The sequence below is a fragment of the Sarcophilus harrisii genome, chromosome 5, assembly GCF_902635505.1.
Source record: "Sarcophilus harrisii chromosome 5, mSarHar1.11, whole genome shotgun sequence".
Taxonomy (NCBI): domain Eukaryota; kingdom Metazoa; phylum Chordata; class Mammalia; order Dasyuromorphia; family Dasyuridae; genus Sarcophilus; species Sarcophilus harrisii.
Genome location: NC_045430.1, coordinates 247,630,400 through 247,653,586, shown reverse-complemented (window position 1 = coordinate 247,653,586; position 23,187 = coordinate 247,630,400). Strand labels below are relative to the sequence as shown.

Sequence of the window (23,187 nt, the reverse complement as noted above, 5' to 3'; positions counted from 1 at the left end):
GAGCTGCAGTTATCTTTCATTATTGTCAAAACTGAAGCAATTTAGTTTCTTCAATATTATGTTCTCTTGTTGACTACTGGATGAAACAACTCAAGGTTAGAATACCAACAGCTAAGATATATAGAGATATAGATATATAAGGATATCTCTATATCTTTATCTCTCTCTCGATATATATAGAGAGAAAGGTCTATAAACACTGATTCTATTTTTCCATAAAAGACTGAATTGGGAATTTCTTTATTTTTAATAATAGTTTTTATTTTAAAAATACATGCAAAGATAGTTTAACATTCACCCTTGCAAAACCTTGTTTTCCAAGTTTTTCTCCCTCCCTTCCCCCACCTCCCTCCTCTAGATAGGAAGTATTCCAATGTAGGTTAAACATGTGCAGTTCTTCTAAACATATAAACCTATTGGGACATTTGTCATGCTACACAAGAAAAATCAGATCAAAAAGAAAAAATTAAAAAAAATCAAAACAAGTAAAGAATAACAAAAATAGTAAAAAAAAAATGCTATGTTGTGATCTACTTTCATTTTGTACAATCTTCTTTTTGGATGCAGATAGTTCTATCCATCTCAAGACTATTGAAATTGGTCCGAATTACCTCATTGTTGAAAAGAGCCACAACCATCAGAGTTGATCATCACATAACTTGTTGCTGCTCTTGGTTCTACTTTCTTAACTTAGTGTCAATTCATGTCAGTCTTTCTAGGCCTTTCTGAAATCATCCTACTGATTGTTTCTTATAGAACATAATATTGCATTACATTCATATACCACAATTTATTTAGCTGTGTGTTCTTTTCTGTTTTTCATGATCTCTTTGGGATACAGACCCAGAAAAGACACTGAAAAACAGTGATTCTAAAATACCATTCCCCCCCACCTTTTTATGCCCCTGCCACTTAACTCCACAGAAAGAGAAGGGGATGATAAAAAGAAAAATTTCTATTTTTTTTATTTCGTGAATGGCCATAGCCAGAGAATTCATCTCAAAAGGCCTAGATTTTGATGTTAAACCTCTACTACTCTTAGTAAGGTTCCTCCTATAAGAATGTATCAGGAAGAGCTGGATATGACAAGCATCAGATAGAATCAGATTTCTATTTTTGGTGGTGCTATTTTAACAATCATTTGTGGAAGTCAGCCCTAACTCAGACACTATCTGTTGTCAAGACTATTAATCTAGCAGAGCTTAGGAGGACCAGTGTCAGCACTGGACTATAATCATGCATTGGATTAGGACTTTATGGGGAATATTTCAATCTCTAATGGCGAAAACCCCAAGATTAATCATGAAATCCAATAACAAATTAGCAAAGCTAAAAGGAAATGTTTCAATAGCTTAAAAACATGATGAATTCATGATAGGACTGCACCTCAAAATTTTGATGCTAAACCAAAAACATATACAAAACTTCAAACGGTGTCCTATAATTGTCCTCAGCTTTGATGAACTTTTTTTAAAATCAATAGTAACAGGATTTTGTATACATAACTGAAGCTAGAACATGTATATACATGCATATATACATGAATATATGTGATTATATATACACATACATATATTTATAAATGTGGAAACACACAATTAAAGGTAGAATTTGGTCTCTTATGGGCTTAACCTCTGACCTTCTGCTCTGCAATCCTAAGAAAGGGTTTGTTTATCAAGTTTAGAAACAGAAAAATCTTCCTAGATGCAGAGTCCTTGAATTAGCAGTTATTGCAAGTGAATCTGAGGTTTAAGGATACATATTTTACCATACTACATGAAAAAAAGATAAATATGGAAGTGATGATCTGTCACTAAGGTAATTTAATTGTTCTTCTTAAGATTGGTTTGAAGAGAGAGTTGATTAATAACCACCAAGATGAAACTACATGTTAGTCATGACAAGGTAACTAATGATACATAAGGAAACTATTCTTGTGAAAAGCAGGAATGTGCAGATAATAAATCTTTCTTTTTTCTTTTGGTAAAATGACATATGACACTCCTTGTACAAAGACCTGTCGGGGAATAAAAATTCTTATTGCAAAGAAATCCATCATTTCTCTGATATAAACATTTTTATGACCAAATTCACCTTTTCTATTATACTCTCATGTAATAAAGTTGCTAGTTATAAAACATCTCATTCTTCTAAGTATACAAGGTGAATGTGGTTTAAGTGACACTGATAGTTCTTCTAATAAAAAAAAAATCACAGATGATAGAGTGCCCGATTGTGTATTTTAGCTAATGAATAAACCAGTGAGATCCCAGAAACCTGTGACCTACAGGTTTCCAATGCCAAAAAGTGTGTAGAATTTGAATGTTCTCTGCTCTACTCTCCCCCCAACCCCCAGCCCTAATTCTCAACAACCAGAGGGGAATTTTTTTTTTTTTTTTTTTTTGCAAGCAACAAAGCATTCAAGATCTCCAAGTTATCAAAGACCTCATTCCATCTCCACACCTTGAGGGCTGCCTCAGAAACTGTTCAGAACACAAATTTAAGTAAGGCCAAATAACTCTGTCACTGAACATTTCTGAAATATTTCCCTTTCCATTTGCTAGTTTAATATTTGAAGTTTTTCCTGGAGCTTCTCAAGGACAAGGCCATTTAAAAAGGGTCATTAGGTTGATATATTTACTCAAATAAGGGATAATGTGTGGATGAAACAGGGGCATAAGAGGAAATGGGAAAGGAGGTGAATGAACTGCTCCCCCTAAAGCTGCTGGCAGTGCTCACTGAGGGAACTGTCAGAGTGCTCCCTAGAGTAGCAATCTAGAGAACAATGTCCCCCTAGAAGAGCCAACTGCAGTTGAAAAGCAGTGAACACTGGGTAAAGTGTTATCAAAGAGCCATTCAGGGCGTTATCAAGCCTACAGAGGGGTTACTGTTTTTGCTGACAAAAATAAGCAGCATGAAAACATAACACGTTTACTCCTTATGATGGGGTGGGAAATGGATAAAGGAAGAAAACATGGAAGAAGATGATTTACACAGGGAAAGCTGAACACACTGTTATGCTGTCAAATGCATAATTTTATACTTTAGTAAGTAATGCTGGAGAACTGCAAGGAAGAAACAATTCCTTGAACGTGAAAGCTGAAACAATCAACTGAATACTAGAGATTCACTGTCAGCAGATGAACACTTTCCTCAGACAACCGGTGAGACACAAGAAGCCTGGCTCGTTCAACATGTGTCTTGTAGCCATCCCACCAAGCCAGGGATGGCTGGTGCACAACATTTTAAAGGTTTATGAAGAAAATACTTAACTTCTACATAATCCATCAATGAGCAAAGCTGATCTAATTTGTGTGCACGACACCACAGACTGTGGACATTTAATGAACAGTGCACTTGACAGCTCTAATAAAACATAGCATTCGCCAACAGAGATAATTAGAATTGAAGCAGCAAAATTCTAGTGTTTGGCAACAGAGATGAAACAACTTCATTAAAATGTACAGCTTCAGCAAATGAAAGGCAGGAAGCACTGGACCCTGAAGAATCAGCCTTCTCAAAACTAATTGCTTCAGTGCTCAAACAGGACAGCTATGGAATACGAAGGGCATAACAAGGAAATATCAGTTTAAAAAAAAATCAGCTTTTTCAAAGGGGCTTTATAGTATATAGGCCATAACACTTTTTAGTCTAATTTGGAAGGGTTGTATGCTAATGAAAGATATCACTCAGATTTTAGGCTTTGATAAATTCTATAGCTGGTCTGAATTATCAAGGTGTGAGATGGGATGGAGGGCAGCATAGTGCTGGGTGAGCCACAGTAATATTGGACTCTCTTCTGTTTGTGGTTTGTCAATCTTGCATTATCTAACTGTTGGCTAGGCAACAACTAGAATCACACTGACTTTCCCAGGAACCACCTGCAAGCTGAAGAATTTTAGCAGATTGGAAGCAGATTTGCATGTGTGCTACACATCCTCCGCACATGTGTATTTGAATACACTTACAAATCATGAACACTGCTATCAATTCGGTAGTTTTTCAATCATGTGACACCCCACTTGGATTTTTCTTGGCAAAGATACTAGAGTGATTTATCATTTCCTTCTTCAGATCATTTTATAATTGAGGAAATTAAGGCAAACAAAATTAAGTGACCTGGCCAGGGTCACACAGCTGGTAAGTATGTGACACTGGATTTGACCTCTATACATATTCTATCCAGTAAATTCTGTAGCTGGCTGTAGATGATAATGAACATTACATACCTTTCAACTTTCATTTAGAGGCATTTCTGGAAAGCTATTCTAAAGTTTTTCACCTATTGTATAAGTAGGCTTACAAGAGCATTTTATTGAATGATTCTGTTTCATTTAGTGCTATTTTGAGGACAAATCTGTGTTCTCTTTTTTATCCCACATTCTCTCTTATGCATAGGGTTTCCTTTAAAATAATTAGTGATCTCTGGGAAACACCTAGGGATGGTTATAATCATAATTGAGAGAATTACTCACACAGATAACTTCATAGAGTTCACAAGTTGTGGAGGGAGAAATCCCCCCCCTCAAATAATAACTACATAGAGAAAAACTGAGTATAGTTGGCCATCTCTCCTCATTTAATGGGGTTGGGAGGAAACATAGGTGGGAATCTTTGCTTTATATCAGAAATAGGTAATATTGCTGAAGTATAAGGAAGAATGAAGAAGGAAAAAGGGAAGAGGCCATTATACTTAAAGATCACAGAGAACCTACATAAATTGTATTAGTAAAGACAGATTTAAAGAACAATGTTTGATGAAAGGTTGGGGCATCCAGAAGTGGTTGGTTGGGAGATGACAGATTCACAAGGAATGAATTTATGGTCTTAAGAAATATAAACTGAATTGATGAACTCAGAGATAATGTTTAATACTGAATCGAAGAAATTTTTTTGAAAATCAGACAAAACAATAACGTCACATCATTCTGTCAGTACTGGGTCTTAAGAGCCAACAATATTGTCTTAAGGACGAAATTATGCCCAAAAGTAAGAGAAACCCATCAGCAGGAGGGCGAGAGATTTGGAAAAGATTGTCATGTGATGATTTCTTCCTAGTCCTCCCTGATGAGGAGACATGTAAAAGATGGGTGAAATGTCAAAAGAATTTGGGATGGGAAACTGGAAGAGATCTGTACAAGAAGTACTCAGATGGGGAAGGTCACACTAAGCCAGTCACTGCTCAAGATGTAGCCCCAAACGGAGCATAAGTGGCTCATGCTAAGGCAGGTGGAGAGGAGTGATAATCCCATACAAATTGTCAGGAGATTGTGCTACTTGCATGCCTGACAATGATATGGTCCCTGATGGGTTCTTTGCTGTATCAGCTTAAAGATATGCTGGCCACATGAAAGGAGTCAGAGAGAATATGAAGGAGGCCTAAGTCAACAAGAGAGCTTCTCTATAATCACAGGGAGACATTTCTAGCTGGATATCCTGTTGGTCTTGAAGTAAAAAGTTAATCCTACTCTTTTATTCAAGTGTGTCACTCTTTAAAAGACATTTTCCCTTCTAGTTTCATCATTATTATAACCATCTTATTACCATCATAATTATTTTTAGTGATTCAGTGCCAGTTGATACATACAGAACAATTTCTACCAAGTATTTATTTATAGGTTAAATATGTGCAATCCTTTTAAATATATTTCCATATTTGTCATGGATAATTTTCTTTCTCATCGATCATACCTTAAACCCAAATCACTCTGGTTCTCATTGATTGGCCAACAATAGATCCCAGGTCAAGATCCACTTGGTCACTGTTTGGATCTTGATTGGCTCAGACTGAAGGTAAATAGCAGTTGTTTCTCAGCTTGTATTTAAGGGGGCTGGGGTTAGGTAAGTTAAAGTCCATTTTTTGTCTCATTTCTCACCAAGCCTTAATCTCTGAATGGATGTTGCCTCAGTCAAACTGAGACCATTGCATCTCTAGATGTCCTGGTATCTGACCCCTGGATGTTAATGGCTCTGGAGGAGAAATCGAGGCTAGTGACCTTGGCAGCCCTCTCCCTTCAATCCAAGTCACTTCTATGTCATGGCAGCACTGCCCCCCCTCCCCATGTCATGGCTCTTTTCCAAAATGAGGGACAAACAACACACACAGAACACTGGATTCTCCTCCAGAATTTCATCCTTCTTTAGCTTGTTATGGATGTCCTTTTGGTAAGATAATTGTGCCACTGGAATTCCTGGTCCTGTCCTACCACATTGCTTAGCACTCTACTTTGGCTCCTCAGCTATAAGGCAGACAAATAGGGCTCCCCTACGAATAAGCTGGCAGAACAGCTTCAGAGTAATGGGGCCCACTCCTGTCCACAGGGCCCGAAGTCATTTCTTGCACGCATCTGTCATGCTGTAAGACAAGTTAATCCATCCAGAGAACACCCCATATTACCATACTACTGGACCAACCCAAACATGGGAGGACAAACAAGACATTTTTTATTACTTACATACTCAGACTATATTTAAAAGAGACAAATGCTACCATCTGATTAGCTGAAGAAACTCTTCTCTCAGTGAGATTCTATTGAAACAAACTAATTTCTTGGGGATTGAAAGCATCTTAAATCAATCACCCGAATATTTACTGTTTACCCAGCACTGTGTTAATTGCATTGGTTGGCAAAAAAGCATAAGCTACAATATCTGCTCTCAAAAGACTTATAATCTTATTTTATCTTTAGATGCTCAAATACTCATTATTTTTAAAATGTTTACATTATTCAGTTGCTTTCCATTTAAATACAATACATGCTATTTCTCTACTACTCAGGACCAGCATACAAAAGTCCCACACAGCTACCTTTTCTTCCAAGGGAAATAACAGCAGAAGGATACACAGATAAACCTTTAAGGTAATCTAATACAAAGATCACATGCGAAACATTTTTTATTATCATACCTATAATCAATATGCAAGTATATAAACTTTTCACTGCTGATTAATCAATTTCTCTTAGGCTTTAAAACAGCTGCCTTTCCCTCTTACTACAAATTTGTATTTTAATTACTGCCATGATTTTGCCTTCTTCAAATACATATAACTTCTTTTTTCCTTTTCCTGCCCATTTCCTTTATTTATACTTTATGGGATAAGGAACACTAAAGCCAGGCTTTATAAGCTGAGGCTAGTTACACATGCTAAAGACAATGAAAGGGCTGGGAAAAAAAGATATGTCATCTATATGAGATTAAAATTTACAATGCAACATTTCTTTTCAGCTTTTGATACAATCCCTTTAGTATTCATGCCTCTTACACAATTTGTCATTTTTACAATTTATATGTAAGATTTAGGGAGACATAAAACTGCTGAAAATCACAATGAAATTCTTGGAACTGCTCTACAATACTTAAAAACTGAATAAGTAAAACAGTAATGGTCATTTCATATTTTTTTCCCCTAATTCTGAGTACTTAGATTAGAAAGGATAAATAATGATGCTTAGTGTAGGTTTAGGTGAATCCTGGACCTTCTAATTAAACTATATGAAATAAATAATTTATTTTCAACACCATTTGTTCTAACCACCTTTTCCCCCCTTACTTGCTCTTTCCAAACCCTCTCCTTCTTCTCTGTTTATAGACATATGCTAGTAAAGGTCATAACATGGTTCCATGGAAGCAGAAAAGGCTAACAATTCAATGAAGACCTTAAGGCTTAAGTTTGGCCTGAGATCATCACTAATCATCAGGTTGTCTGTCCACTGAATGATAGAATAGGAGGTTTCACAATGTGATGTTAGGATTTAGTTAAAATGTTAATGATCCTAACATATAATATTACTGATCAAGATAACAATGTAGCACATGCCTTTTTGAAAGTATATTTATAGAGACTTTATCTCCTAAACCATGAAAACTCTTGAACAATTATGAAGACAATCATATAGTTCTATAATTGCTTAGTTTATTTTTGTTGCTATTTTTCACGGGTTTATTATATTTTCTTCCATTAGATTATAGCCTTCTTTAGGGAATAGTTTATGTCTAAAGTATGTTTTTAAATTTCCACTGTATCCAGTACAGTCTCCTAGCAAGTAGGTTCTCAATAAATTTGACTCAATAAAAAGAGACGTCATTCACTACCATTATTTTTTATTTTGTATTTATGCTTGACCACTCCAATCAATTCTCCACTTAATTGTCAAAATGATCTTCCTAAAAATGCAAATTTAACCATATAACCCCTTTCCTCATAATCACTAAAAGCAAGTGGCTCCTTATCTCCAGGCTCAAACATCAAATTCTGTGGTTTTCAAAAATTTTTGTAACCTGGCCCTTTTCAATCTTTTCAGGTTTTTATACCTTAGTTCTCTCTACATACTCTGCTCCAATGACACTGGCCTCCTTAGCCATTCCTTGCATATGACATTCTATTTCCCAATCTGAGCATTTCCACTAGCTCTTTCCTCATCTTTGTCTCCTGGCTTCCTTCAAGATAAACTTCTGTCTTCCACAAGAATTCTTTGCTGATCTCCCTTAATACTATTAGCCTCCCTTCTGAGATTTCCTCCAATTTATCCTCTCATTATCTTGTTTGTCCTTAGTTGTTTGGATCTTATCTGTCTTGGGGACCCTTTTATTTTATTTTTATTTTTGGCCTCTTTTTGCATCACCAAATGCTTAGCACAGTGCCTGGCACATAGTAGGTGTGTAATAAAGTCTTGTTACTTGATCAAGTGACACATTTTCTTCACAGCAGAAGGGTCAACAGGGCAATAACTAGGGTGGGGCAACTTGGATTTCTTCTTAGTGCTCCCAAATTTAAAGGATCTTCTTGACAATGCTTGTATTGCTTTAGCAAGCAGAAAAATCAGAATCTAGCTGGCAAGAATGATTCATCTTCCTTAATTTTAGTATGTTTCCTCTAATTTATCCTCTCTCTTATTTGTACAAAGTTGTTTACATGTTGTCTCCCTCATTAGAATGTGGGTTCCTAGGGAGTAGGGGATGTTCTTTGCCTTTCTTTGCATCTCTTGAGTTTAGTAGAGTGCCTGACACATAACAGACCCTTAATTAAATGCTAGTTGACTTATGTTCAAGCCTAAAAAGAACCTGCGGTGATTTCAACGTAATATAAAATAGAACAATTAAAAAGAACAATAAAAGTTAAAGAGAAGGGAGAAATAAATAGACAGAACTGGGTACCTGGGATAGGTTAGTTACAGTAATTGAGCACTGAATTTAGTTCCAAGTTTCCTGGGAGGCTAGATAAAAAAGGAAAACATGTTGTGCTAAATAGTTCTTGTTGCCTGATTTAACAATAACAACAAACATACAACTCCATTTGAAAACGTGTTTTTTTTTTCTTTTGGTATTCAAGAAGGGATTATGTTTATGATTTCATAAAAACATGGAAATATTAATCTGATATTAATGGCACAACATTACTTAAACTTACTAAATGCATTTCTGTGGAGGAGCTGAGAAAATATGGTCCAAGATATTACTTAATAATTAACTTAGTACATAGAGAATTTAGAGAATGTGTAGGCAGAAAGGGTTAGAAGGTCCATTACTCTGGCTCTTTGAAGTATCAGATTCCTCACATCAGCCTTTGATAAATGTATCGTCACTATTTCATGACTGAATTTATTGACACAGTGCCAATAATCTGTGCTGCTGATTGCAGAATGACCCACATGCTTTAGTACAAAATAAATTAAATTTAAAAGTTGCCAGTCACTTAATAAAATTTAGAGACCTTACTCTAGGCACAAAGGAATAGGGGTATGTGTGTGTGTGTGTGAAGGGCTTTAAAAATGTTTTTCTAAAACGAACAAAACAAAACAACTCTCTGAATTTGTTCAAGTCCCTGGACAAGTAACTCAAGTACTCAGCTAAGAACTCCTAGCTGAGTGCTGTGGAACAAGGAAGTTTAGGCCTGAATAATGTGAAGGACAAGTGATAGTCATCCACTATCTTTATTCTAAAAGAACTCTTGAGAAAATAACTACTCAGAGTAGAATTCTGTCCTGAGGGCATCGAGAATGAGTTCTCTGCAAATGCAAAAGAAAAAAAAAATCATACTTTGGCAATTCCATCATTTTTCCAATACGGATGGTCCCTTTATTGTTATACTTCTCACCAATGCTTATCACAGTTTCTTTATACCTTCCCCTCAGTTAAAATTCTTGTCCATATTTTCCCCATAAGTCTACCAAAGGGGATATATACCCAACACACTGAGAAACCATCCCTTTGTATCCTGCGGGATACAAATATACGAATCCTCCATTAAGGCAGTTTTTACTCATTCTTACTGTATGATACAACTTCCTCACTTTCTGGTCATATGTCTCCTCATTATTGCGTCTTAATGTTTACTTCTCCCATGCAAGTTATTTCCTAGAATCATGCAGGAGTTTTTTCCCCCACCACACATCTATTATTCTTTGGGTTATTTGTGATTTTGATTCTTCAGAGATTACTGTGTTTCATGATTCACCAGGAGAAGATGGGTTTTGGCAAAAGTGAGGAGTTGGGAATCCTTGAAAGCAATGATGTTTTCCAAATGCATTCTAGGTCAGTCTTCTCCTTCTAGTCATTTCTGGCTCCAGTTCTTATATATAAATTTGTTTCCAAAGCTGTAGAAAAGCTTGCCAGGAAACCTATCATGAAACGGCAAAAATCAATTCGGAAGATAAACCTAAAGATAGTATAGTATCAAAAAAAAACTAAGACAGATAATTAGATGAGCATTTATAGAAGAAAATGAAAGCTCAAACCTGAAATATAACGGGTATGGTAACATTTTTTATAATGAAGTGATCCAGTCAGAAAAATGTAGAACCATTACATCTGGTCTCTACCTTCTCTGAACCCAGTAGACAACATGAAAACGTGACATTAATACTTAAAAAAACTCATTAAATGTGATGGGATTTCACCAAATTCATACAGAAGAAATCTAAGGTAAAGGCCTAATTTTAAAGGCACACTGGAATTTATTTTCAAGATAGTCGGAAAGGCAAAAATTTTTAAATAGCGAAAAAGTATCTTGGATGGTGTTTTACTCAAATGATTGAAAATGAATCGGAAACTACTGATCTATATACATGGTTTCTCATTTCTCTAAAATCTTATGAAAATAGATTTAACTATGCATGTACTGGAGATGTCCTTGATGACAACACAAGATGTGAACAGGCAGCTTTTCATTGATGTTTTCTACAAATATCACATCTACACAATTTTATTGACTAAAGGATGAAAAAAAATACAAGATCCCATCACATTTATTAATTGATTTAGAGAAAGTACTGGATTCAGCAAAGAAAAAGCATCCTTATCAAATAAGAAGGCTCCCACATAAATAGCAAAATTATGAACCCTATCTCGGCAGTAACTACAGAAATAATTTCACTCATTCATATTCAAAAAACTAAACTGATGAAAAGCAACCAAATGATGATACTATTGTCCCACCCACCTATCTGCAAATGCTATTAAAAGTCCTGCGTCAAGTTCTCAAGTCTTGCTTAGGAATATGACACAGTCAGTGAATGAGAAAAGTTATGAGAATGGTTCTGAACATTTTCAGACCATTTCCCCTCTATGTTCAAAAATCTCACACATATGAGATAACAGGATAGTGGAAGAGATCCAAGAGTAACTCTCTAGGCCTCTGCTTTCTCAATTGTCTTATAAGGGGATGACTTCGAATGTGTCTTTTTCTAAATCTCTATTATGATAAAATTGACCACAGTCAACGATTGAGTCTCAAATTTCTCAATTGGTTTTCATTTTTGTTTTTGAATTTACACTGAGTAAAAACATTTATAATTATCCTTTTTTTCATGAGGTGCAGTACCCCTGAAATCTAGAAAATTTGGGTAAACTTGTTTTGGCCCTTCAAAATAGAGAAGTCTGAATTATTATGATATTAAAAGACAAAATATGTTGATATACTATACGATACACATATTATATGTGTTTCTAAACTCTGTGTCCTTTGTTAACCTTTGCTTATCTGTAGCACCTGCAAAACTCCCCCAAAGTTCCCATTTAATTTCTTATGTCGACCTGTATTATATTGAAATTGGAATATGGAAAGTTGTGATGTGGGAGGGATAACTGTATTAAGCATTTACTAGGTAAAAATGTACATATATATGCAAAAGTAATATATATTCATTGTCCTTGAAGAGATCACATCCTAGTAGGAGAAAATAATTTTATACACACACACACACACACAATCATATATAATATACAATCATAAATAATATAAAATAATATATTATATAATTATGTATGTGTATATATATATATGTATACACACATAAATATATATATGTATACACACATAAATATATGTATATATATATATATATATGTATACACTTATGTTATGTTATGTTATGACTAGGAAGGATGGGGGATCAGAAATCAATCAACAAGTCCTTCCAGAAACAAGAGTAGCAGTAATTTAATTTCAGTGTTCAAATCAAGAGGTAAAAAGCTGAGATATATGTGGCAATAGGGTGGATATAAAGGAGATGTCAAGAGTGAATAATGAATCCCCTAAAAACAATGCCTTGTATTAAGAATATGCCCAATAAATGTTCACTGAATTGAAATGTTAGCTTTCCCTATCACAGAACTTTTACAGATTCCCATATGTTGAAGGTAGAGGTTTACCACTGACATCAGCCTTGGTTCTATTAGTGGCCATCCTTGCCATGACCATCAGACCAGACACATCAAAAGTAGAGCTCTTTCAGGAAAAAGTTGAGGACTCAGAGTAAAACATCGAAGTTTCCATATCAGAATCAACCATACATTATTATCCTACTACTCTGCTACCACTATGGGGAGGAAATTTTCTTAATAAAAGTATATTTTTATTTTTGAATTGTACAGTATCATTCAAGTTGTTCCACTCAACCTATTGACACACCGAACAACCTCTATTTTCTTGGCACATTTATGGAAATAATGTAGCACAGTGGAGGGAAAAGAAAAAAAAACTAGCTCCAGTTAAAGGTCCTATCCTCCTGTTCTGCCTTGGCCATCAAAATCACTAAGGTTACATTTATGCTAGCAGAAATCAATAGGGACATTTGAACTTTATTGCTAGGATAATCTTTGAAATAGTCACTGCCCTCATCATTCAGAAATTCTCATGCTTACATTGGCAAAAGAAGTACACTAGGAGAAAAAAATTTAAGAGTCTATAATTGTAAGGATATGCAGATATTTACTACATTTTGCAGTTATTAAAAACCTCTCCTCTACTTGAGATACAGAATGTATGTGTTTGTATGTATACATATATAATATGCATATATGTAGTTTAAGTTGAACTGAAAAATTTACATTGTTTCTCCCAAAAAACACATTTTTATTTCTTGAAATATGCCCACAAAAGAAGATACTTGGTAAAAGCAGAATTTGCTAAAAGATCTCATTTCTATAAAATGACACAGAAATGTCATTTATAAGAGATCTCCAAGACTCTTTGGCCCAACCCCTTTTTTCACAAGAATCATCTCTGCAATGTCCCCTTTCCTGAGATTCCAGCAATGGGCAGCCCATTCTATTTTTGGAGAGTCCTAAATAAGAAATTTTTCTTCACATTCATCCAAAGACTTTCTTTGCAACTTCTACTTTGAGGTTCATTTCTATAAAAGACATTTAGAATAATATTCTCTACAAATTGTACTGCTTATCAATATTTAAACCCATTAAAAGTGGTGTAGGTGGGCCCTGTCAATTCGTTTCTGGGTAGAGAATACTAAGAATTCACATTTCACAAAGCCATGCTCTTTTAAGGAGAGTGTACAATTTGCCATCTTCTATATCTGGTTCAAGCAGAGTATATCCTGACTATTAACCGAAATGGGCTTCTGCCACTCTAATGGCAGCCATGGATGTGCTCATTTCTTTGCTCTGAGAGCACCAAAAACCAATTTATTCCCACCACTGACCCTAAGGAAGCAGCTGAAAAGCTTGCACCAAGACCCAGATTTATTCCTGTAGTCACAGGAATACGAATAAACATCCATTTTTCATCTGAATTGTCTCTGTGGACATAAAGGGGAATAAAATTGAACAGAATCCCAGAATCCCTTGATTTGTAGAATCTAATGAATTACAAGGGGGTTTGCAGCAAGTTCTATTCAGCCCCCTGAGTTTTAATCCTAACTTTGTCCCAACTATCCATCTGACTTGGGCCAAGTCACTTGTTCCTCACTATGTTCATTTGTCAAAAATAGGTTAAAGTACTTTATACTTGTTTACCTTGAAAATAGTTGTTGGGAGAACCAAATGACATTACACATATGGATACTTTGGAAACTTAAAACAAACTGATAAACATATTATTGTTTATTAGGAATAAGCTGATATGGAGAGATTCTTTACATTTAATCTGCTGAGGAGATTTCAATTTTCCAGCAAGTATTTTCTTCTGGAGAAGCTAAAAAGGCAGTATCTAGAATTAAACAGTTGGTAGCAACTCAAGAGTATTTAAAAGACACAGTAGAAATAGAATCCCATTTTCCTTCAAAATTTATTGCCCATATTCTGATTTTATCATTGGCTTCAGTGGATTCTCTCAGCTTGGGAATGAAACTCTCATTTCACATTTGACATTTACTAGCCCTGAAGCCCAGGGCCAAGTCACTTTGCCCATCAGTTCTATCATCTGTAAAATATATAAATAATTATATCTGCAAGGCTGTTGTGATATTCAAATGATATGATACACATAAGGTGCTTTATAAATTTCAAAGTCCTGATCAGTTAATATTGCCATTATAAAAGGATCAGCCCATCCTACTGTTAAAAGAAGAAATGTATAGTGGTAAAAATGGCATTGAACTTGTAAGCAGAGGACCTGGACTCAAATCCATATGTGTATGACTTCAAAGTAAGTTATTTCTCTTCCCTGGGCCTCAGTTCTCTGATCTGCAAAATTAGGGAGGTAGATAAAATGACCTCTAAAATCCTTCCAGCTCTTAGTCCTATGATCACTCAAATACCAGGTTCAAATATCTACCCACTACTTGTTCTGTTTTTTATTTTAAAATCTCTTGGAAATCAAGGGAATGTTTCCTTTGCCAAATTTTACAAAAGAACACAGATCACACATACTAAATCCCTATTTTAAATAATTAAATGGAAAGACTTCCAATTAGATAGGATTCAGCTCATTATAAATGAATGAAAAGAAGAAATTCTAAATTAAGTCCTGCTCCCTTTAAAAATTATACTCAAAGTGAAATGAGCAGAACCAGGAGAACATTGTACGCGGTAATAGCACCAATGTGCTATGATCAACTATGAATGACTTAGCTCATCTCAACAATTCAAGACAATTCCTAAGGACTCAAGATGGTAAATGCTGAATTGATGGAATCTGAATGCAGATGAAGCATACTATTTTTCCACTTTCTATTTTTTGTGGGGGCTTTTCCGTTTATTCTGTTTCTTTTTCATAACATGACTAACAGGGAAACATGTTTTACATATTGTACATATATAACCGATATCAAATTGTTTACCACTTTAGGAAGGAGAAAGGGAAGGAAGGAGGGAGAAAAAATTAGAACTCAAAAAAATTTAAAATGCTCATTTAAAATGTCTTTACATGTAATGGGGAAAATACTATTAAATTAAAAAAAGGATCTGGATCAAAAAAAAAATTATACTCAGTTCTTTTTACCTAAAATACAGGGTTACTGGACCATCCTGTTCTCTACAGCAATATTTTTGTTTAAACTCAAAGTCTCCTTTAGTTAGGGTTACAGTTAGCCTCCTCTAAACTTAGTCTTTTCTAGTTACGTCTGCTTTGCCATCTGAATGTCAAGTGTCCAAGTGGGAGCTCCTGGGAAATGGAAAAACCTTAGCAGAGTGCCTGCTGAGCCCTCAGCTCCAAATTTTTCTGAATCTAATGGGGACCAATCCACTTATTTCTGTAGCAGAGGGAACACTTCTGAAGACATGATGTGCTATAGCTGAGCTCACTGATGGATTTCTAAGGACAAAGCCCACAAGTCAGTCACAGCTCAAGTTCTTAAATGAACATACTTTTCTCTGTAAATGATTCTGATCATGGAACAATCTAGACAATTGTGTAACTGGAAGGATGTATGTAGTATCTTTTAAAAAAGTCAATGGCACAAGGCAGCCATGATCTTTATATCCTGAAGTTTACTGCATTATAAAATGTATTTTATCTAAGATAGTATGTATCTCCAATTCCAAATTTCCATAAATGAGAACCACTTAGTTTGCTTGATCTAGCTTGGTCGTACCAGTTAAAAGTAAGTATGTATGTATGTATGTAAAAGATATTCACAAGTTTGCCTTTTTTTTTTTTTTTTTTTTTTTTTTTTTTGCTATACAGTAGGAGAAACTCCACTCTTAGAGAATTAAGAGCCCCAGTTTACTACTAGAAATTTAGCCTGTTGGATAAAATGATACTAATTAAGACTATTGCCATGGCAATTTTTTTTTTAAATAAAAGGAAATCTAGCTCTAATTAATCTAATTTTAGTGAAATTAAAAATCAGTCAGCTAATGTGTGCTGAATCCCCAATCTCTCTAGAGTATACCATTACATTTCCATAGCCAGTAAAAATATACACAAAAGCATGTTCTTCAGAATGTGATATACATCCACTAATAATTATTATCATATTTATATTTATATTATAGTTTAAAGTCCACAGGATCACTTTCCTCACAAGTGTACAGCCAGTGAACATATTTTTATCCTTATGTTACCACTGGGTAAAATGAAACCCCAAATGGTTAAGGGGTTTGTCTGCAGCCACTCATCCAAGTAAACAGCAGGACCATGAGACAAGATGAAGGGAGGGTGCAGCCCTATTATTGTTATATTTTTGGTTCAAGGGCCAGCGAAATGTGATCCAGCCTACTGACTGGTGGAAAAATGAGACCATTAACTTCAAGAAGATCCATGAGGTAATGTGCAAAAGACCCATGATGCTTAATGGCGTATTAAGATGTCTCTGCTTGTGTGTGAATGTAGCAAAGTGGGGGTAAGGAAAGAAGTTGCTGAGTTTTGTTTGTTTGTTTTGCAAACTACATTAGCCTTCTAAACTTCTAGGACTGATCCTGTTATTCCCATGGTACTTCATTTAATCATATAGTCAAATTCTTAATCATGTATTTGTTAATGAAATCACTTTTAAGTCAAAAGTGCAATCTACGACATAGAAAATACAAGAGGAAGGCCTATATTATTTAAAATAACATCTCATATCAGATCAGACAATTACAGAATATGCAGCATTCTCCAAAATAAAGTTCTCTTTAGAAAAGGCCCTGCAACCCCTTTGTATGTAGAACTGAAGTATCATTAGTAAGAGGGATTCTTCTTAATTGACATAATAAGGTCTAGAATAGTGTTCAAATCTTTTAAAATCTCACAAGCAAGTTACTGTATCACATACTCTGAAACAAGTAAACTATTGCAACAGCAAAGTAACAATACTAATAGTAACAATTCCAATCACAACAACATGATTAAGTGGAAAGAATTATACATCAGTTATATGCCTTCTTTCATAAACTATCAGTTATCTGATAAAATAAATAAAAATACTGACCTTAATGTATTCTCAGAATTCATCAAATAAACTATACTAGAACTATTGATGAAATTAAAATTATTACTCAAAATTGCTCACACATAATATTAATACATAAAAATTTAAGTCTGTTTTAACAAATGTCACCATGAATAATTATGGCATCCAGATAACACAGAATTTTTTTCTTTTAAATTTAGAGACATAGTGGAAAAAAAAATCAAAATCACACGGGAACAGGATGAAGTATATATCATTTCTATTGTCCTCTCTGCTGCTGGATTTGTATCAAATGCATTTTCAGTAAGTTCACAGAAGATAAGCTTATATAACAATACTTTTATTTAAATAACATAAAGAAGTCAATTTTTCCAATTGTACAGCAATTTGCTGAAAATTAATTATAACAGAATGATAGTCTGTTTTTGCTTTGTCTATAATCATGATTGCTACTCCAACTTTATTAAAAAGTTAAGCCACAATAATTTTTCCTATAAGTCTTTAGTTTTAAAGTCTATGACTCTTATAAAAGTCAGAGGTAATTGGTGGCACAATAGATACAGTGCTAAGCCTGCAGTCAGGAAGTCTTGTGTTCAAATCCAGCCTAAAATGCTTACTACTTGTGTGACTCTAGTGAAATTACTTTACCTCTAGCTGTTTCTTGAATATAAAATGAGACATTAAGAGCACCTAGCTCATAAGATTATTGTGAGAATCAAAAGAGATAATATGTATAAAAAGGACTTAGCACAGTGCCTGATACATAGTGGGTGCTATGTAAGTAACTTATTTCTTCCCCCTTTCCATCTACAAACAATGTATTCTTGAATTCTTTTTTCTAATCTATTTGGTTAGCCTCTTCCATTTTATGGGTTAATTTTTCCCATTCACATTCAGAGTTATAGATAGACAGACAGACATTAATATTAGCCTTAAGTACAATTCTTTTCCTGAAAGAGATCGGGGTGTTTTGGTGGATTGCAAGTTTTCTTTTTTTCCCCCAATGCTGTGGTGGCAGTCAAAAAGCTAATGGAATCTTAGGCTACACTAATACAAATGTAGTTTTCAAATATAAATAAATTATAACCCCACCATTCTTTGCTCTACTCAGACCTCAGCTAGAAACTGTGTTCAGTACTGGGACTGTAGTCAGAAAGACTGGTCTTAAACAATGGCTAGCTGCGTGACTCTGGGCAAATCACTTAATCTCTTGCTGTTGCAAACACGTGACACCACAGCTTTTATATAAAGTAAAAGGGAAAAGGTTTTCAAATTACACTGATGAAATTGATATTCTGGATCCTGCACAAAGGTCTATGCTGTGAGAAAATGAAGAGAAACAATTTTGTCACTTAAATTAAGAGCTGGAAGTGAGATTAAGTTTGGAGTCAGAAATGATCTTGAGAGCCACAGAATTCAAACACCTTATTTTATGGATGAGGAAACTGAGGCTAAGACACTTAAAAGACTTGTCCAAAGTCCAAATGCAAGTATCTGAGGCTGAATGAAACAAAATCTTCCTGAGGGAGCTAGGAGACATCGTGAATAGAGCAAGAGACCTGGCATTCCATAAGAAGCTTACGTTATCCTGGAGGATACAACATATAAATACATATACGTATACATGACACTTAGAAGAGCTAGGGAACACTCACAACTAAGGTGACTTATAAAAGTTTTCCACAGGAGGTGCCATATTAGCTGAGTCTTTAGAGGAAGGTAGGTATTTTAAGAGGGATAGGTCAGTCAATGAGCCAGTCAACAAGTATTTATTAAGCTCTTAGGATGCACAGAGCAAAAGAAAGAGAAGAGACATTTCACACTCTGAAATAAAAGAAGCTTAAGGAGGTCAGTTTGGCTGGAGTAATGCATGAAAAGCAGGAAAATACTCTCAGGTATATTAGACAGGGCATATTTTTAGGTAATTTAAAACAGACAGACTATGGGCTCCTTCCCTACTGTGAAATTCTGTGATTTTTGCAACTCTCTTTAATCTGTACATACATCTTAGATAATGCTCTAAAAATATCAAATTTTATGTCAGCACCAAAATGGGCTCAATTGCTTTCTTGATGTGAGACATAAAATAAAATCCATATACAGTAGCATGATTATAGTTTAATATTGTGTTTAATGAGCCAAAAGTACCTGGATTTATTAAGGCACCCGTGGAAGACATTTAATAACTTCCCATAGTTTTACGGAATGAGACTCTCTGCCCTAAGGGTTAAAGATCTAAGTTAGCAAAGTAATAAAATTCAGACATGAAGGACAACGGATGATGTTTCCAAAGGAAGATACTCCTTCATTTAAAATAAAAAGTCAAAGAATCTTCCACCTAGGCTGTTATTCCACCTTCACCTTAGCCCAGGAGATAGTCGATTGTGTTTTCTGAAAGGCAAAATATCAAATTGTTTATTCTGCAAAGCAGCTAGTATCATCAGCATGCAGATTGAGTCCTCAATAAATATTAATTGATGATGATGAATTGAACTTGGCCTGAAAGCCTTCGGGAACAACTCTAGTGAACAATATCATTTTCTACCTGAAGAAAATTTTTAAAAAGGCATTTTGGGAAGTGTAGACTTTGTGAAAGGACAGCAAAGGGAGGGCGGCTAGCTTAGAACCATATATATCCTCAAGTGACTGTTGACTTTCTATGACCTCAGAAATACTCCAGAGCCCTCAGCTGCTGTGTTACTCTCAGTGTGCATCTCAAATAAGAAACCTGTCAGTTCTGTATTTCATTTTAGGATGCTCAGAAAACTTCCTCCATGATTCTGCTAATACCTATATTTTTCCTTCCTCAGAACCCTGGATATCTCCAAGTCTAGCTATCCAATTTGATATATGGCTAGAGCTCTAGGGAAATTTCCTTCCCATACTTTTGATCTAATATATCTTTGTCTGCCTCTCCCTTTGCCTGTTAAAATCTTAGCAACATTCAAGATTAAGCTCAAATGACATTTTCTCTGGGAAGTCTTCTCTGATCCCACATTCAGAAATCAGTATTGCATCTTAACCAGACTAGAAACTCCTTGAGGACAAATACAATATATCATTTTTTAAAAACCTCCTTTCCTTTCCCAGGGTCAAACAAAATTGAATGTGCCATTCTGAGTGTCTTAGAAACCAACCTGAGCATATTTCCCCTCCACAGATTTTTGAGATTTGTTGACAATTGACCTTCCAAACTGAGAGGTTAGTATTGTGGACTATTGTGGGCAACATAGACCCAAACAACCAGAAATCTCGTTTTTTTTGCTTTGCCCATAGAAGGTAATTAATGAATGAATGTTAAATTGAATTTGCCCAAATCCCCAAGAATATTACATATATAGTGTGTTGAAAACAGAAATAAGTCATTTATGGGCTATAAACATTTTGACTGATGGAAGTGGGATTTCCAACACAATAAAATTATGAAAAGCTTTCATTTAGTCATAGGAGGAAGTCATGGATCATGGGTTATAAATTTTTTTCCAGTTAATGGACAGAAATCTTACATCAGGTCCCAAACCATTTACTACAATTTCCATTTAATTATTAAGATATTGATAAGCATGACCAAATTGCAAGGAAAGATTCCCTGATTTTGTTTTGGTCTGCTGCTACTACTCTACAAGTGGATTGTTCTCTGCAAACTCCTTCCTTGGGGAATCATCTTGCCTTCCTACCCAGCATTCTCCTCAAAAGAGACAGCAGAATCTAGCTCATACAATTCATGATCTTTTACTACAATATGAGGAATTCTAGGACACAAAATATAAAAGCTGGAAATTTACATGTACTTAGTGTAATTATAAAAATAATTACAAGACTAAATTTGGTTTTTCTTCTCAATTCCACTTTGATATTCTCTAGTAGCAATTACAGTCTTCTGGAGTTCTGTATTTTGCTTCTACCCATTTGTGCTATGGACTTTCTTTCTCACTTTCTCACTTTCTTTATCTCCGCCTGACTTTACTTTTCTCATCTAATTTTTGAGGAGCAAAAGGCAGTATCACTTGCTGTTCCAAGTGCACTTCACAGTATCACATTCAAGATTCTCTTGCAGGTACTTCATTGATGCTCCAGACTGACAGATCCATGCATTTCAACTTTATTCTTTACTAAGTGGCCAGCCAAGGTAATTCTTCAATTTGGTATCATCTGGTTTCTTCCCTGTCAGTGAATAGTCTTCCCTTACTTCCTGTGGCTTTCCTTATTCTTTGGTGATATATTTCTATTTGTAGATGACAATGGCATAATCACAATAATAACAATTCGTGTTTAAGATTTACAAACCGCTTTATACATATAATTTTCATTTTATCTTCACAACTGAGATAGGAGCTATCACCCTAATTTCTCAGTTGAGAAAACAGATCGAGAAAGACAAGTTATTTAGTCAAGATCATGGAGTTACAAAATCTGTGTGCCTTACCACCATGTGACAAAGATATTAACTGGTTGGGAGTGTTCTCAATTTTTCAATCAACAAACACTTACTAAGTTCCTACTATGTGCCGGGTAATGCATTGGGCTCTGGGTCTACAACATCAAAAATCAAATAGTCCTTGACCTTGGAGGATTTAAAGTCCTCCATCTCTGGGGAGACAACATGCACACATCTGTCATATATAATATAAATAAATACAGAATAGAGGGTGGGGTAGGACTTGGTCAATGAAGAAAGGCTTCCTGCAGAAGGAGGCACTGGAGCTGAATCTTGAAGGAAGACAAGGACAAGGAAGTGAGGCAGGCTTGGGTGACAGTCAGTGCAAAAGGACCAAGAATGGAGATGGGGCACTGTGTGGGGACAGGGTGAGGAAGTTCCACTGGGCTGGACAATAAAGTGTTTGGAAAAGGACAATTTGTAAAAAGATCAGAAGGTGATATGGAAGAGCTTCAGATGTTAAGGAGAGGAAATTATATTTGATCCCACAGAGAAAACAGAAGCACTGGATTTAAATCAGAGGGTAACCTCATCAGTCAAGTACTTTAGGAAAAGCTCTAATGCATGATTGCATTGACTTGAGTCTTGAGGTGAGGAGAAGAAATAGAAGGCCACTGGAACAGTCCAAGCAAGAATAATGAGACTCTGAGTTAAGGAGAGCAAAAGTAAAATAGGGAGAAAACAACAAGGTTTGGCATCTTATTTGATTTGTGGAGTGAAGCTTTTTCCTGAAGTTTAAAATTCAAAAGAAGCTAGAGAACTAAACATAGATGAGGAGGCAGGCTAAAGGATACAGGAGCAAAAAAAATGAATGAGAAATCATGTGGAAAGTCCTTGACAGTATCCTGAAATCAAGGCAGCCTGGCAGATTCCTGACGTTCTCCTGACTGTCTCCAAGACTGGAGACCAAGTGAACTTCAGTTTGCACTGATCCCTACTGGAATCATTCTAATCCCTACTGGAATATTCTCTGGTGTTATGTATTTGCGTTGTCTCCTATGGAATTATATCATATACATTTTATATTTACAAAATCCTTTAGGTTATTCCACCCAATATTGGTATAAAATTATACATGGGTATTTGCCATTTGTTGACAGTTTTACCGATTTCAGTGTATCACAGATTTGGTGAATGTTGGGAACTAGGGGATGATCTTATAGGGCAAGTAGGATT

At 35.3% G+C, this 23,187-nt stretch overlaps 1 protein-coding gene across 7 annotated transcripts in view; it reads right to left on the bottom strand.

The window, feature by feature from the left end:
• ULK4 (unc-51 like kinase 4) overlaps nt 1-23,187 on the bottom strand; it is a 627,906-nt gene that overhangs the window by 266,032 nt on the left and 338,687 nt on the right. Inside the window, exon 31 of one of the 7 annotated variants that reach the window (XM_031940062.1) lies at nt 10,070-10,619. The exons of the other annotated variants lie outside the window; for them this stretch is intronic. Within the exon in view, the coding sequence (XP_031795922.1) occupies nt 10,572-10,619 (48 nt within the window). The 3' untranslated portion in view covers nt 10,070-10,571. Of the gene's footprint in view, nt 1-10,069; nt 10,620-23,187 lie in introns of those variants that run through there. 7 annotated transcript variants of the gene reach the window in all.